The sequence below is a fragment of the Sceloporus undulatus genome, chromosome 3 (assembly GCF_019175285.1).
Source record: "Sceloporus undulatus isolate JIND9_A2432 ecotype Alabama chromosome 3, SceUnd_v1.1, whole genome shotgun sequence".
Classification (NCBI taxonomy): Eukaryota; Metazoa; Chordata; class Lepidosauria; order Squamata; family Phrynosomatidae; genus Sceloporus; species Sceloporus undulatus.
This window is the reverse complement of record NC_056524.1, coordinates 44753077-44770330: the sequence shown is the minus strand read 5'-3', so window position 1 is coordinate 44770330 and position 17254 is coordinate 44753077. Positions and strand designations below refer to the sequence as shown.

General features: G+C 39.2%; 1 protein-coding gene across 15 annotated transcripts in view; it reads left to right on the top strand.

The window, feature by feature from the left end:
* The window catches only part of SENP7 (SUMO specific peptidase 7), a 47382-nt gene that overhangs the window by 27590 nt on the left and 2538 nt on the right, over nt 1-17254 (top strand). For 14 of the 15 annotated variants that reach the window (XM_042457775.1, XM_042457778.1, XM_042457773.1 and 11 more), the window contains 11 exons: nt 2842-3012; nt 3939-4183; nt 4909-5042; nt 8532-8648; nt 9074-9193; nt 10690-10782; nt 11407-11624; nt 12051-12100; nt 13879-13919; nt 14101-14169; nt 16963-17113. In XM_042457775.1, the coding sequence (XP_042313709.1) occupies nt 2842-3012; nt 3939-4183; nt 4909-5042; nt 8532-8648; nt 9074-9193; nt 10690-10782; nt 11407-11624; nt 12051-12100; nt 13879-13919; nt 14101-14169; nt 16963-17113 (1409 nt within the window). The remainder of the gene's footprint in view (nt 1-2841; nt 3013-3938; nt 4184-4908; nt 5043-8531; nt 8649-9073; nt 9194-10689; nt 10783-11406; nt 11625-12050; nt 12101-13878; nt 13920-14100; nt 14170-16962; nt 17114-17254) is intronic. The other variant, XM_042457774.1, reaches the window with a different exon arrangement.

Genomic DNA, 17254 nt, shown 5'->3' with positions numbered 1-17254 from the left:
TATTCACAGAAATGTCTATATTGCAGGAATGAGAAACTTTGGCGGGTTACAGACTGCCCATTTGGGGTGGGCTGCACCCGCCCCTTTCCCTGGTGTATCGGGGCCACAGCTGCCAGAACGGCAGCCGCTGAGGCCCCGATCCGCCGCTTTCCGGGCTGCGGGCAAGCGGCAAAAGGCTCCTTCCCTGCAGCCTGGAAAGGGGTGTCCTTGGGGCTTCAAGCCCCAAGGACACCCCGTGACGGCGGGGAGGAGGAGAAAGGGGCCGCTTGGCCCCTTTCTCCTTTGGTCTGCTGGGCGCAGCTGTCTGAAGGCTGCGCCCAGCAGACCAAACCAGGAAGGAGCTCCAAAACGGAGCTCCTTCCTGCTCCGCACTAAGGGCGCACTATGCGCCCTGGCGCGGAGCGAGGACATCACGTCCGCGCCGCCCCATATAGAGGCGGCACAGCCGTGACGTCCTCATGGCGGCGGCCGTGTGGAATGGCCGCCGCCATTTTGTGCGTGCGGAGTGCGCACTAGGGTTAGGGGGGTGCGGAAGCACCACCCTTCCTAACCCTAGTGCGTGCTCTGCACGCACAAAACGGCCTGTTTGTAACAGGCCTTTGATTTTAAGATTTTGGACCTACAATTTGCAACAGTCCCACCCAGAATGTGCAGTGGTACCAAACTGTCGGAGCTGTAGTCCAAACTGATTTGAATACCATTAGTGCAAGTATAGTGGTAGGGTATATGTTTCACAAGCCAGATTGGTATAGTGGTCTGAGTGTTGGGCTACAACCCTGGAGGCCAGGGTTCGAATCCCCCTCAGTCATGGAAATCCACTGAGTGACCTTGGGCAAGTCACATTCTCTCAGCCTCAAAATACCCAGTGATAAGTATGCCTTAGGATCACCATAAGTCAGAAATGACTTGAAGGCATACAACAACAACAACCAATATGTGTCACCTGGTTCAATATTTAGCATCTCCAATTGAAGATAAACTAGTTAATAAAGTGAAAGACCTTTGCCTAAGATCCTGGCAAGCCAAACCAGACAATGGTGAACTCAATTGAGCAGTAGTCTGACAAGATATGAGCATGTTTGATGTTGCTCTTGTGTGTCTTCAAGTCAAGTCATTTCCAACTTATGATCCTAAGGTGAACCTACCATGAGGTTTTCTTGGCAAGATTTGTTCAGAGGAGATTTGCTATTGCCTTCGCCTAAGGCTAATAGCATGTGACTTGTCCAAGGTCATCCAGTTGAGCTGAGAATCAAACCCTGGTCTCCAGAGACGTAGTCCAACAATCATACCACTATGTCGCACTGTCTCTCCATGAGCAAAACTGATAAATGCCGTAAAGAAGCTTCCTTTGTAAAATAGCAACTTTATAGCAATAGCAGCTTCATGTATATACCGCTTCATACTGCACTAAGCAGTCTTTAAGCAGTTTACAACTGTAAGCTAATTGCCCCCAACAAGCTGGGTAATCACTTTAGTGACCTTGGAAGGATGCAAGGTTAAGTCAACCATGAGTCCTGTGGACATCAGAGGGTCTCTCCTGTCCTTCGCTGACCCTCTCACAGCCGCAGAAGTTTACCAGATACCATGCAGCTGAGGACAAGTCTACATAGGGACCACCCAACTCAGTGTTCAAACACGAATCAAGGAACACGAGAGACACTGCAGACTGGGTCAGCCAGAAAAATCAGCAGTAGCAGATATAAACCATCGTGTGCATAAAATGCTGTTTGAAAACACTGAAAGTCTGGACCATCCCAATAACTATCAGGTCAGAATGCACAGGGCAGCCATTGAAATCAATGAACACCTGGAAAACTTCAATAGGAAAGAAGAAACTCTAAAAGTAAACAAGAGTTTGGTTACCAGTCCTGAAAAACATGAAAATCAAGACCCATCTAATGCAAATGAAAACCACCCAGGGTGAGGGGGGTTTCCCAACAGACAATGGATCATTTATTAAATAGACACCCTGAGGCCTTGCCATTCAACAGCAGAACAATACACAAATTTAACATGTAAATCGCTTTCCTCTCAACCAACAGTATATGTACCCCACTCTCTTCCATGCCAGCATTCTCTGAAGATGCCAGCCACAGCTGCTAGCGAAATATCAGAAATAAATTCTTTGAGAACACGGCCTCATATCCTGAAAAATCCACGAAAACCAGTAGTTACAAGACGAATTGAATTTTAGCTAATAGACTAATAGATTTTTTTTGAAAGGAATGTTGATTAGGTGATACAATATAACTCAAGTTTAGAATACTTGATAGAGTTTAAATATGGCAGTTTTGAATTAATGACTCAACTTGTTTATGAGCGGATCTAAATTTAGGTTTGGAAAATGAAGTGATAGACATTCTGTCACTTCCAAAGCCCTACTGGATTACGCTTTAGAGCTGGAGGTGATGGAATATCTTTTCTGCCCCTCACATTGTGATTTCACGATTTTACTGTTTTTTTATTTGTTAAAAGTTTACTTTCATTGACTCCAAAGATGGGGGAATTCCTTTTGTCTGTTATATGCTAGTGTAAGTAAGTGTCTCCAGTCATTTGGCTTCTGGAAGGAATGAGGGGACTTTGAATCCACCAAGTCTAAAGCTGCTTCCTACCTGCAATTTTGAGGTCAATCACTAGCAGTAGACCTGCAGACCCTTTGTGGAAATACTCCTTTCTGCCATGAAAGTACCCTCCTGATTCCTCCATAACCTCTCCAACAAAATGGTTTGGAAATAAGATGCCACCTCTAGTTATTATTAATTTTTAAAAAGTAATGTCCTGTTGGCGGGATTAATTCAATCTTGTATTTCATTGGTTTGTTTTAAATTTTGTTCCTTGCAGTAATCCTTAATAAGAAAATGGAACTGTCAGTGGATTTACTGCATTTAAGAAGGTTTGGACTGTGGACAAATAGTCATCTGGGGAGTAATGTCATCATTTTTCTTTGGCTGTCATCAGATTATGTGGAACAAATTGAAAAAGAAATAGGAACATCTATATTAAACAAGCAAGGTATGTGTGTGTGTGTGTGTGTGTGTGTAGTTAATTAAAACTTACTCAGCCTTTCTTAGAAATGTGTAGTTACATATTACCAGTATTTAGATTTAGTACCTACTTAGAGCATTGGACTACAACTCTGGAGACAAGAGTTTGAATCCCCGTTCAGTCATGGAAATCCACTTGGTGACCTTGGGCAGATCACATTTTCTCAGCCTTAGAGGAAGGCAAAGGCAAACCCACTCTGAATGAATTTTGTATCTTTTTCATTCAATTAGAAGATGAATTGTTAGGATACTTCTTTGCTGACATTGAAACAATGTGACACACTGATCACAGTGTTACAGTCTGTTTCTAGCTGGTTATTGTATGGTTTATTATACTGTTTTTGTGAGGTATCAGGTACAAACATTTATTTCACCATGGCCTTGTTTAATTAGTTTGGGGAAGGGCTGTAGGAAGGCTGTGGTGAACTGCTGCCAGCTATTCCTTACACTTACCATATCACCTCAAAAGTGAATCAGGCCTTCAGTGGGAATTACAAATCATGTGTACAGTGTCTTCTTTTTGACAAGAGACAAATTACATGAACTGCAGCTTATTGCAATCATGCTTTCACATGGGGAGATGCTGTGTAGTGTAGGAAAGGAGCTTTTGCATGGTCTTCCACCATACTCTTGTAGTACCAGCATAGTTAAATAGCTGCACCAATTTTTAAACAAACAATTTAATATAACTTGGCATGCTAAAAAGAACAAAATCATTGTGTTATGCTGTACCCATATGCTGTGAGAGGGTTTGTATCAGATGTAAATGTGAAAATCCTTTAAATATTGTAATCGTGTTTGCAATATTCCTTTGTAAATTAGCTGTGTAAAACATAGAGGACTGGTACACTAACATATTGCTTTTTTCTTCAAACATTGTCTCCCCCTTTACAGCTAAGAATACTGAATTCATTTTTATTACAAGGTCTCAGCCACTCACAGAAGAAGAACAAATCATACTGAAGAAGATAATTGTGGAAGTGAGCAAGAAGAACTCTTTTCCAGAACTTACTGAATGCATACCGTGGGAGCAAGCAATTAAAGAAATTCCACGTGAAGAAAACTCCTTCATGAATTATTGCTATCCCTCATTTCAGCAGCAGTTGCAAAAGGACATTTTAACAGAGCAGCCACACCAGGTAAATCAGATACTGTATATACTCATGTATAAGTCTAGAAATTTTAGTCAAAAAATTGACCCAAAAATCTGGATCGACTTATCCATGGGTCAATGTAAGTACTTTAACTCTTATCAAAAAAGGAACCATGCCCTGGTGAAAGATGATATTTTCTCGGAGCACCTAAAAGAAGCATTAACTCCCTTTACGATCTCATCCATCCAGCCTTTAGGGTGAGCACAAATCGTTATGCCTGTCAAAATTTTTAAAGATCTTTAGCATCATTTTCCTTTGCTTCATCCTTTACATCCTTTGTTACTTGCTGCTAAGTTTTACCCTCAACTTATCCACGGGTCATATCAAAATTGATAATTCTGACCGCAAAATCTGCCCTCGACTTATACATGAGATCAACTTCTTCTTATTATTAACCTTTATTTATATAACACTGTAAATTTACACAGCACTTATAGTCAGGTATGTACGGTAATCACAACTGTTCGAAAGTGAGAAATAGTAACAAGAAAGCTACACTTTCCCAGTAAGAACACTATGTATTTATACACTTTGTTTTTGTGAAAGACAAAAATACTTGGAATTTTAGAAAGGTATTATGACCTGTTTCTTGCAGCCAACATTCCAATCTCAGGGGTCCTATTTGCATTGGCCTATACAATTACTGGTTGAAAATATGGTTGGCTTTGAACATATTACTGAAAAGATAACTTTCTCTTTTTTTCTAACAGGAATCAAAAGCAATCCTCACCAAACCCAATTACACTCTGCTGCAGAAGCAAAATAGTGGTCTATATTCCTTTTCTATTTCTTGTACTGAGATGAACAGATGGAAAGAGTTGCAAGAAAATGGACCTGTTAAAAAGTATGTGTAGTTGTTTACATGATATTGAAATGTACAGAAACAAAATATATTGGAGGACAACATAATTAATTGCTGTAAATTATCATGATATCTATGCACAAAAGGCAATGTGCTTGCAAAAATTTGAAACAGGTCTGGTTCCTGCACTCCTGTCTCTTAGTTTACCTAGCAATTTGCTCACTTGAGATTATAAACAACAGGATTGTCTACTAGTTAGATCAGCATTATTGTTGTTGTTGCTTTTGTTAAATTTATTTATAAACATAAATAACTTTCTCAATTCAGGACTCAGTGTGGCTTACAATAGATTAAAAAAGATAGTTAAATATTCATAAACTACAAAAGTTAAAAAGTGATCTAACTATAAAAAATCAAAACTAGTTCAAACCATAAACCATAGAAAAAAACACAACAGCATAACAAAAATAACAAATAGAAAATGTAGCACACTGTACAAGGCCCATCCCACTTGTTTCAATCAGTCCTCAAAGGCCTGTTGAAACAGAAAGGTCTTTGCTTGTTTGTGGAAATAGAGTAGGGAAGGTACCAGTGTAACCTTTCTGAAAATGGAGTTTTAGAGCCTGCAGGCAGACACTGAGAAGATGCTTTCCTATATTCACACCAGATGTACCTATGAGAGTGCTGGGACAGAGAGAAGGGCTTCCCCAGAAGATCTCAAAACATGGTCAGGTTCATAAGGGAGAATATGGTCCTTTAGATAACCTAGACCTGTGGCACATAGGGCTGTATGAATCAAAAACAGCACTTTGAATTGTCTGTGGAAATAAACTGACAGCCAGAGGAACTATTGCATCAAGAGAGTAGTGTGATCCCCATAGCCAGTTCCAATCAGCAATCTGGCTGCAGCTCTTTGGACCAGCTGACATTTCCAAACACTGTTCAACAGAAGTCTCACGTCACATAAATGACCATTATTGTTGTTATTGTTGTGTACTTTCAAGCCGTTTCCTACTTATGGCAACCTTAAGGTGAACCTATCATGGGGTTTTCTTGGGAAGTTTCCTCAGAGGTTATTTGCCATTGCTGTCCTCTGTGGTTGAGAGAGTGTGACTTGCCCAAGTCATCCAGTGGCTTTACATAGCTGAACTGGGATTCCAACTCTGGTCCCCAGAGTCCTAATCTAATGCTCAAACCATTACACCACACTGGATCTCATTTTTCACTTTACAGTAATCCAGACAGGATGTTACTAAGGCATTTACTATTGTGGCTGGGTCCATTGTCTCTATCAGCTTTATCACACTAGCGGGTAAATGGGATTTAAATGAGAGTTAAACTAGAGAAAACTAGGAAATGCCTGAAGTTTATCACATGACATTTCCTGGTTTTCTCTAGTTTAACTCTTGTTTAAATCCCGTTTACCCGCTAGTGTGATAAAGTTCTAGGAATGAGCATTAGTTCACAAGCTTTTAATGTGCGAATATGCTCCTTGCCACACCTGAAGTGTAAACTTCTAGGCTTAGAGTTGATTCCAAGAGCACACCCAAGCTGAAAATCTGTGTCTTCAGGAGGAGTTAAATCCCATCCAACACAAGATGAATCTCTATTGCCTTTTGACTACCCAGGAACACCTCTGTCTTGTCTGGATTTAACTTAAGTTTGTTTGCCTTAATCTAGTCCATTACCGATGAAAGGCACTGGCTCAGAACCAAAACAACTTTCTTGGATTATGGAGGAAAGGAGTAGTCGAGCTGCATTTCATCCGCATATTGATAGCACTGAACCCCAAAACTCCAGACAACTTCCCCTAGCTGTTTCATGCATATATTAAATACCATGGGTTACAGAACTGAGCTCTAAGGAAGCCCACAGGCCAATGATCAAGGAGTTGGACAGGAGTCCCCCAGTATCACCTTCTGGTTTGCCTCTCCAAGAAGGAACAGAGAGCCAATGTAAAACAGTTTCTCCAGGTCCCATTCCAGCAAGGCAGCCCGGAAAGATATAATTGTCCATGGTACTGAAAACTGCTAAGAGGTTCAGCAGAACCAACAGGTACACAGGATCCTTGTCTAGTTCCCAGTTGGGTCATCTGCCAAAGCCACCAAAGCTGACTCTATTCCATGTTCTGGTCTGAAACCAGATTGAATTGGATCTAGACATTCTCAAGTTGGTATGGAGGAACAATCCACTATGATTGGGTTATTCCCACATGCCAACTGGACTGGCAAGAGTTCACATTCCTTTTTTGTTGCAATCGTTCAGCTTCTTTCCTTCTCTGACCGTTTTTACAATCCTGCCTTACAAACTAGATGTGTTTATCGCTCTCAGACAAACTTGGAGAATTTAATAATTTAGAGTAAGCAGCAAGAGAAGTAAAGAAGAAGAAAAATGGTGAAGAAAATTAGACAGATATAACCTGTGATGAAAGGAAAGACAAAAGTCATAGAAAGTAAGGTTAAATAAATTATTTCCCCCTTAGTGATCAGGGGATGACAAATTAATGGGGGGGAAATGTTACTCAAATGGCCACAAATCTGTGTGTCTGAGCAGGAAAGCGGGATTCAGAAAAAAATATTTATTGTCTCAAGTGAAAGTGAGGTGAAAGAGTTCCCTTATATCTGGGAGGCTATCACACGTACCAGAACCTTGCCTGAAAATGAAGTGTTAGAAACTGGCCTGTAGAATGATAAGATTGAAAGTGGCCTTTTTTATTAATGGTTTTTTAACTGCCTCCTTCAGGCAAGCTAGAACTCTACCTTGTTTTAGCAAGGCATTGAGCATTCCCTTTACACATTTGGCCAGTCCCCCCCTCCCCAGGCTTTGCACAAATTGAAAAGTATCCATTATCACTGGACAAGCAGGGGCCAAAATTTCAGTCAATGGATCTGTTTCAGTTATAGCATCCAAATCAGAGTGTATCCAAGAGATTTTATCTGCAAAGTGCCAGGCAATTTGTTCACAGTGAACTGTAGAGTGACCTGCATCCCCTCCCCCCTTTTGAGCCTCTATTTAAAAGACCCCTGACCACTTGAAGGAGTTTTGCCAGCTGGCTCTTTGCAGATGCAATGCAGCCAATGAAGATATTTTTCTTTGCTGTCTGTCAGAGTAGCCACTCAGATGTCCTATAGCCTGTGTTTTATCAGACTTGCTTCAAATTTTCTGCCAATGTTGGTGTAATTGCCTTGTTTCATCACCACTTGGAAAACCAGGGGGCCTGTTTGTCTCTACTTTGTGAGAGGGGTTACCTAGGAGCTATTACAACCATTGCTATGCCCATTTCATCATTCCAGAAGTTGGCTAAGATTTCAGCTACTATGGCAGCAGGAAACTTTCCAAGAGCCATCAAGAATCAATCCACACAGATCCATAACAACAGCACTATAGACTGTCCCTTCACTCCCAGATCACACTCCTCGCCTACTACAGAAATCAAGATCTAGAGGGTGCGCAGCAGCATGAGTAGAACTAAATACTTATGATCCTCTTAACCTTGGACTTCCAGGATGTTTGTTGTCTCTTGTTTTCCAGCTTAATTGTTTATCCTCCCCCACCTGCCAAAGGGGGACTAGGTGTCACAAGAGAAGATTTGGAATGTTTAGAGTATGGAGAATTCCTCAATGATGTGATCATTGACTTTTACCTTAAGTAAGTAATATATATGATAAGTTCATTTTGTTCTCAGATTCATTTTGTTCTCAAGTGGTGACCACTTGATGTCAAGGCAGTCTTTTACCAGTGAATGCCAGGACAAGAGACATTGTGGTTAAATAAAGTTTTAGTATTGGGACTAATTTTTTCCCCCTTTATAAGGAAAATTTCCCCCTTAAAATAGTATTTCTTTTATTATTTATTTAAAATATTTCTGTATAGCCTCCCAGTCTACAAGGCCCCCTGGGGCAATGAACAAATCAAAACCAATTAAAACAATTTGTTGTTATTGTTAACTGCCTCTGAGTTGGCCTGACTCATGATGACTGTGTGAGACAGTTGTGAATTCATGAAAAGAAATAAGTTCGTAAAAAGTTTCATTGTAAGATGTATAATGTGTGCATCTTTTATTGTTTTGGTAGGTATCTGTTATTGGAAAAAGCCCCCAAAGAACTTGCTGACCGCTCACATATATTTAGCAGTTTCTTTTATAAGTGCCTGACCAGGACAGAAAAAAACTCTGAAGAAAACCCAAGCCTTTCGTAAGCTGTATTTTAATTGTTGTTAGTTGTTAATTCTTGTGGAGTCAACATATGGTAACCAATAAATGAAAGACCTCAAAGAGCATCAGGTATTGCAAAGTCAGGAGCATACTACTGTACATGCCAGTGAACACTACAGGAGTCATAAAGTCCAAAATTCTTTTCAGTTAATAATTGTTGACTTCTGCACTTTCATCTCAGTTTTTAAATTTAAATTTAATTTACATTTTCTATGAGCCAGTAAGGCATGTTTTTTTCAGTCTTTCCCCACATATAAGTTAAAGATAATGGGAGACTTTCTGAGGAAAAGGAAAGGTTTGGGAAGAGAAGAAGGAAATGCAGCAACTTTTAAGCAGATAGAAAAAAAGGAAGAAAACCAGTGCAGAGGTGGCAGTGAGTGAGGTGGTGTCACTGATTGCTCCCCAGCAGATCACGGTAACCGACAGTAAATTAACAATTCAACCCAGATGACCACAAATCAGTGTGTCTCTGAGGTAAAAGCAGATAAAATCTTAAAGAAAATATTTCAAACAACCAGCAAGAGTGATTTGGAGTCCATATCACCGGTTCATTTAAAGGAAGTAAAATCTCAAGTGAGAATTTGGGCTTGATTTTTCTAGGATCCATTTATTGGTCATTTCAGCTGTCCATGGAATCCACAGAACTCTCAGCACCACATTTCAAATTAGTTGATTCTCTTCCTGTCAGTTTTCTTCGCTTTTACAACCATACATAGAAATTTGAAATATATTTAAATACATTAATATGCTTCTATCTTTAAACTGAGTGAAAGAAGTGAAGTCATCAGATAATGCCTTATATGATGCTCTGGACTGTAGCTGAAAGAACTAAGGGAAACAGTTGCATTCTTCCCCAGTAATACCTAGACAGGACTCCCAGTTCAGCATTTGTGTCTGTGTTTCTTCTGAAGCCTGTCCTAGATTTGTGCAACATAAGGTAATGTTTCTTCCAGTGCAGTCCTTTGTTTTTTTACTCAGAGATTAGTCACACTGTATTCACTGGGTTTTATTCCTAGATAAGTGTGCATAGTACTGCAGCTGTAGTTCCTTCAAACAAATTCTGGGTGTGCTTGTAATGAAAAATATAAATATATCTCTATGAAAAAAAACACCATTCATAATACACACTTTAGATATTTATATATGGTCATTGCTCAGAGATGATGAGAGTTGTAATCCAGTAATCTGGAAAGCCCCAGTTTGAGGCTAGATTGTTTGGTTTCCAAGTGTTGTCTCAGTCATCTGCGATACTGAACTCACTCTTAAAAATAGATTGCATTTAAACAATTCAACTGGTGGACTCTGCTGTTCTGGACAGTTGACCAGCTTATCTGAAAAGGTGGATTTAGTTTTCTTGCCAGTTAAGGAGTATGTAAAATAATTTAGTTCTGCTCTGATGGTTTGGGGAAGAAGAATAAATATGTTTCCTTCATTATCTGGTGAGCAGTTTGTAACTGTTGTTTTATATCTATACAGAATAGCACAAAGACGACACAGAAGAGTAAAAAGGTGGACTCGCTATGTAAACATTTTTAATAAAGACTACATCTTTGTACCTGTGAATGAAGAGTAAGTTTGCTGCATTAATTGGAGCCTCAGCCTTCCCCCCCCCTTTTTTTATTCGAGTTCCAGAAGTTTTAGCTTCTGTTTGTTATGTTTGTATTTTATGTCTAGATGGGCAAAAAGATGGAAGTCTTCTATAGTGCATACAGGGGAATAAAATCAGATATCTGCATGTTTCTTTTCTATCATGTAATTAGATATCATGATAAAGGTGTAAAAATTAACAGGGAAATTGCCACATGATTCCCACCCCCAAACTGAGCATCTTTATTATTGTGTCTTAATGGAAATTACAGGGAATGGCAGGGAAAGGCATACACTGCTCCCTCGGGTTACGAAATTAATTCATTCCGCGGCCGCTTTCGTAACCCGAAAAGCCTTCGTAAGCCGAATTGCCATAGGCGCTAATGGGGAAAAGCCGCGTTTCGTGCGAAAAAGCGCCGAAAAGCACCAAAAAATTTTTTCGTAACCCGAAAAAACATTCGTAACCCGGAACAATTATTTCCAATGGGATTTTTTCGTATCCCGGAAATTTCGTAACCTGGGTATTTCGTATCCCGAGGTACCACTGTATTCCATTCATTCCTATTGGAATAGCAGGTCCTGAATTTTTCTTCCTTTCCTTTACAGGTCTCATTGGTACATTGCTATCATTTGCTTCCCTTGGCTAGAAGAAGTTATATATGAGGATTCTCCAGACCAATGTTTACTACAGTCAAACTTCCATAGAATTCCTCATCAGACAGAAATTAAAAGTGAGGCTGTTAGAACAGAAAGTGTTTTGGTCTTCAATAATACCTGGAATGATAAAGAAGAACCAGACATAAATAGCAACCTACAGGCTAGTGGTAATGACCTAAGACCATATGCTGGATAATTTTATGTGGTTTCGGGGGCTAAACATAATGTACAGAGATCTCTTAAGAGATTGGTTGGTGGGGGTTTTTTTAGGTAAGCAGTTGATTTCAGAAAGCAGTTTGCAGCTATGTACACTGGTAAAAATGATGTAATGGCATATGATTACACTAGTGTTGTGATTTGCTCTCCATAAAATTGATCTCGCTTCTTTAGATAATGAGGAACCTGAAGGGGAGTGGATGGTTCAAGCTTGCTAGCTTATCTGTATGTTTTAGTTTTTCCACTTTTATATTACTAATATTATAAATAAACCACATTTATTTATTGTGAACTATATAGGAAAGATGCCATATCTATAATCCCCCCACCCATAGTATGGTTTTCTTTAACCATACATTGTTCTTTTATCATTTTAGATATTCAGCCAGCAACTGTATCTCCAGGACTGGATTCTAGTATGTCAAAAGTAAGTGCCTTTGTCCTCATTAAGACTATTTTGATTTACTAAATTGAAGTATAAACCTTTTGCTTATGTATGCACCTCCTTCACTCTTTTGTGACATAAGCAGTACAACCATATTTAATAAACCATCTTCATTCCTGCAGCAAGAAACTGTGGAAGAACTTGGGACATTAACCATACATCAAACATACATCAAATTGTAGTTTCTTGGTGTAGAAGGTATGGGAAGAATTCCTGAATTCTTCCTGCAACTGGGAAAGGGAAAAATGAAATGACTGAATACATGGGAAAATATCTTATCTTGCTTTATTTAATGTCCTGCCTTTCTTCTGACAAGGAGACTTGCAATATGGTTAAAATAAGACACAGCCAAAAACCTGATGATAAAAAACCCATCATATTAAAACACCAATAGTTTTTCAAAATGTAAAAATAAATAAATAAATAAATAAATAAATAAATAAATAAATAGCAAAACAAAAAGAAACAACCAAACCCAAGACTTCCTACAGCCCTACTCATCTGATATCTGCCTAGCATGTGGAAGGGAATTTTATACCCTGGGAACAGCCCCTGAGAAGTCCTTGTCAATGAATGTCTAGACGAGTCCCTTATGGCATAGCAAAGTATAATCCAGACTGATGGAAAGGTGTGATTTGGTTAAAATACATATGTGTATGCCGTGATGTTATTTTTTACATGATTTCCCCATGCTTTAAGAGTTTATAAAACACAAATAACAATGTATGTTAAATTCCTTAACAAATAATTAGGTTATGTGCAATAATAAGGTACTGGTGTAGACATGGGACGCGGTGGCTCAGTGGTTAAATGCTGATTCTGATGATTTCAAGATTGGCAGGCCACATTTCAAGGCCCAAGTGCCACATGACGGAGTAAGCTCCCGTCACTAGTCCCAGCTTCTGCCAACCTAGCAGTTTGAAAGTATGTAAAATTGCAAGTACTAAATAGGTACCACTTCAGTGGGAAGGCAACAGTGTTCTGTGCAGGCATGCTGGACACATGATCACAGAACCATTTTTGACAACACTGACTCTTCGGCTTAATAATGTAGCTGAGCACTGCCTGCGACTGTCGGCTTGACAACCTTGTCAAAGGTGAAACCTTTACCTTTTACCTTTACTGGTATAGTAGCTGTTGTTTCTGTTGTTCATAAAAAATAGATAAAATGGTGGAAATGAATGAAACGAATTACTTGCTATAATAACAGTCTATTACAGAGATATTTTAAAAACTGCACAGCATTTCTTCCATGAGGGCAAAGAAAGATAATCTTTTCAATATTTCTTTAGAAATATTTCTGTTGGCTAATAGAATAGTTTTTATTGGTTGAAAAATAGCAAATATCACATCATACCCAATCTGTGTCCTACAAAATTCATACAACAAGGATCTTACTTAAGCAGATCCCTGATGTCCTTCACTACATTCAGAGCATCTAAAATGAAATAGAATTACCTACAGCAAGATCAAATACTGATGCTGTTATTATCATTTTAAAATATTTTTAGTTATAATATCAAAACTAGCTTTTTAACTGTGACATGTAACATTTAACTGACAATTAACACCATTTGAAATTACAAATTCCAGACTTCCATAGCATTGAGCCATGACAGTTAAAGTGATGTCAAACCGCATTATTTCTGCAGTATAAAAGCAGCCTTGAGGGCTAACCAATTATATAGCTATCAAATTCTGAGATTATTTGGTTCTTCTATTTTGTTTTTTTCTGATTTTAATTTGTGAATGTTTTTCAGAGCTTCTCAAGCAATTCTAAAATCAAGAAAGTTTGTAAAAGGTAAGCATTTGTATTTGTAATAACAGTATAATATTTGGCTTTTATTAAATCCCCGATAATAGTTCAAAAAGTCACCTAAAGTTTCCTATATGATATCAGAAATAGGAATGGATATATTCAGCAATGGAAGATCTTATTTATTCATTCATTCATTCATTCATTCATTCATTTATTTATATAGGCCATGTATCCTCATCTTAGATTCTCTGAAGGCGAGTTCTTCAAGGAATACAGTTCAGGTCTTGAGAGAGTGAGTATTTTATTTGATTCTACATTTTAACAGATGATATCAGCTTAATTTATAGGTCACAGGATGCTCCATAATCACATAGGGAAATCCTGTAACCCTTAGAATTCTTTGCTTGCCCTACTCCAGCAACATTTCCTCCCCCATTAACCAAAAGATGTTTGGCTCCGAGAAGGTTGCAGAGAGGCTGTGCAGACTGCCCCTAGGGAGCGGCCTGCAGCCACCTTCAGCTGCGCTGGATCGAGGCTGCGGTAACCACATGCTGTGGCCCTGATCTGGCCTTTCCATGGTGCAAAAAAGAACCACAAAAAGCAGCTCCTTTTTGCACCCTGCAAAGGGCGTGATAGCTGCAGTGCCACGGTTTTACAGTGCTCCTTCAGTACTGTGATGTGTGGATACAGCACCAGAGGAGCGCCGTGACGGCACGCCCCGACTCCGCCCCCAACCTGGCTTTTCCTGCAGTGTGCACAGCCCCAAAGTTTCCCCACCTGTGTTTTCCTTGCACCAACATTAAGTTTTCAAAATAAGCAATTTTTTATCTAGGTTTACAAAGTAAAATATATAAAGTTATTGGGGTTGTAAAGATTGTAAATCTAGCTGTAAGGCTAGATATGTTGTAAACATCCCGGAAGCTTCAGTTAGTACAAAATATGGCAGCCAGACTGGTCACCGGTACATCTAGGTTTGACCATATAACACCTAAGCTGAAATCTTTGCACTGGCTGCTTATTCGCTTCCGAGCGCAATACAAGGTGTTGGTTATTACCTATAAAGCCCTACATGGCTTGGGCCTGAGTTACTTGAGGGACCGCATCTCCCCCTACGAGCCGCCCTGCACACTCAGAACATCAGGGAAGAATCTTATGGAAATTCCACCTTCCAAATATGTTTCTACATCCCAGATGGCCTTTTCAGTGGTGGCCCCGCGAATCTGGAATAGCCTTCCCGAAGAGCTCCGTTTGACGACCCCCCTAGAAACATTTTTAAAAAGGCTTAAAACCTTCCTTTTTGTCAAGCCTTCCCCCCTGATAAATGAAGTTGTGTATGTTGATGCCATTGATTCCCTGCCTTACCTTGCTGTATGATTGTGCTTTTAAATTTATATAACTGGATTTTATCTAGAGATGTTTTGTAACATTTTGCTTTTTTTAATGGTTGTAATTGATTTTCTACGGCTGTAAACCACTTTGATCTGTGGAAAAGCGGTTTACAAATAAAATTTATTATTATTATTATTGTTATTATTATTATGTGGGCAGCAAAGGTTTGTAAAACAGAAATGAAATGCAAGATACTGCCCATTTTAGATAAAAGGAAAAATTACTGTACAGTACATAATTATGCCAGTTGTAACCATTTAACAACATTACATAGTACATTTCTATTGTGCAAGTGTGGGCTAGTATCTATACTACAGCTGAGTAGCTGGTGAGTCAGGGTTCAGCTGAGCTCCAGATTCACATGTCCTATTATGCAGTTTTCTCTGGCATAACCATCTTTTATTTATTTCAGCTGAAAAACTCTGTGAAAATCAAATCAGAGGCAAATGAGAGTGAGCTTCTGCTCTCATTTGAGGAGAAAAGTGTTTCAGCACTTCTGTTGTTTTTCAGAATGGGAAGCAGAAGATTAAAATGCACTTTGTCTGTGTCTCCTTTCTCACTGTAACAAGTTAGGAGAGAGAACCTAATATTGTTGGCCTTTCCAACATTTCTCAACTCAGATATTTAAAAAAGTATATATAGTTGCCAGTGAGAAAAGTTATGTATTCCGGTAAAGGATTATAATACTCCTGAATCTGCAGAATAAGCTGGTTGGGAATCATCTGCTTGCACTCCAAGGGGCTGCATGCAGGAAGGTTCCATTCAAAGAGCAAGGCCTTGGGGGCCCCTGCTTTTAGTAATTCTACTGTACTGGTTGCTGTCGAGAAAAAAGGAATCCTAAAACACAACTTGGATCCTGGGCACAAGTACGGAATAATATGTCCAATTAAAACAAAGTATGAAAAACATACCCTTTATACAGGTTAAAATGAATGAAGTTAACCAATATCAGTAACATTTGCTGCTGAGACCTTTGTCCAAATGCCTTCTTTATTGAAGGGATTTTCCTGGCAGTAACACTCCAGCCCTCCCATTAAGTACAAGTATTTCAGCCATCAATAAAATGTTCTTGTTCAGGTGGATGTTTCTTTATGTTATCTTTTTTAAGAAACAACATCTGTAATTGTTCATGATTTTATCTGCTGTTCTGTTGTACTATGATGCAACTGATTGTACATCATTCTGAAATCCTGATACAATATGGAATCCTGAAACTGTGAAGGACAGCTATTTTAAAAAATATTAACCAAGTGTTTAAACATAATTTTACTCATAATTATTTTTCAAGTGTCCACAAAGAGCGGGTTGGATTCAGATGAACTTAATCACATTTAGGTCATATTGGCCTGTTACAGACTGCAAAAATAAAGCTGCTTCGGGTCTCTTTGGAGGTATGCTGCTTAAATGATGCATGCATCCTAAGAATCCGGAAGCTACACCAAAGCTGCACTCCAATGCTTAGGAATGGAGTGTGGCTTTGGCGTGACCTCCGGACTCTTAGGACCCATGCATCATTTAAATAGCATACCTCCAAAGAGACCCGAAGCAGCTTTATTTTGGCAGTCTGTAACAGGCCATTGACATGTGAAATTCATGTGTGAAAGTCAGCTATGGCTAACTTTTCATACTGATTTAAATGGGACACAAGGCAGCTAAATCTGGATTCACCCCAGTAGCATTCTCTCTTTTGTTACAGATATCTAGAAGCAGAATGGGAAGCAAATTGCAAAACATGTCGTGAGTTCAGCAAATCAGTGATGGTGGATTTCTGTCCAAGAGTCCCCAAGCAAGATAACAATAGTGACTGTGGAGTATATTTACTGCAGTATGTGGAGACTTTCTTCCAGGTGCAAAGAATTACACTGCTGTTTGTGGTTTTTCTTTTACTTTTCTGGATAAAACTATTGAACCCTTCCTATGACAGGCAACATGATGACTGGAAAGGGCAGTTTTGATGGATTCCACTGATTCATGGAAGGAGGTGTAGA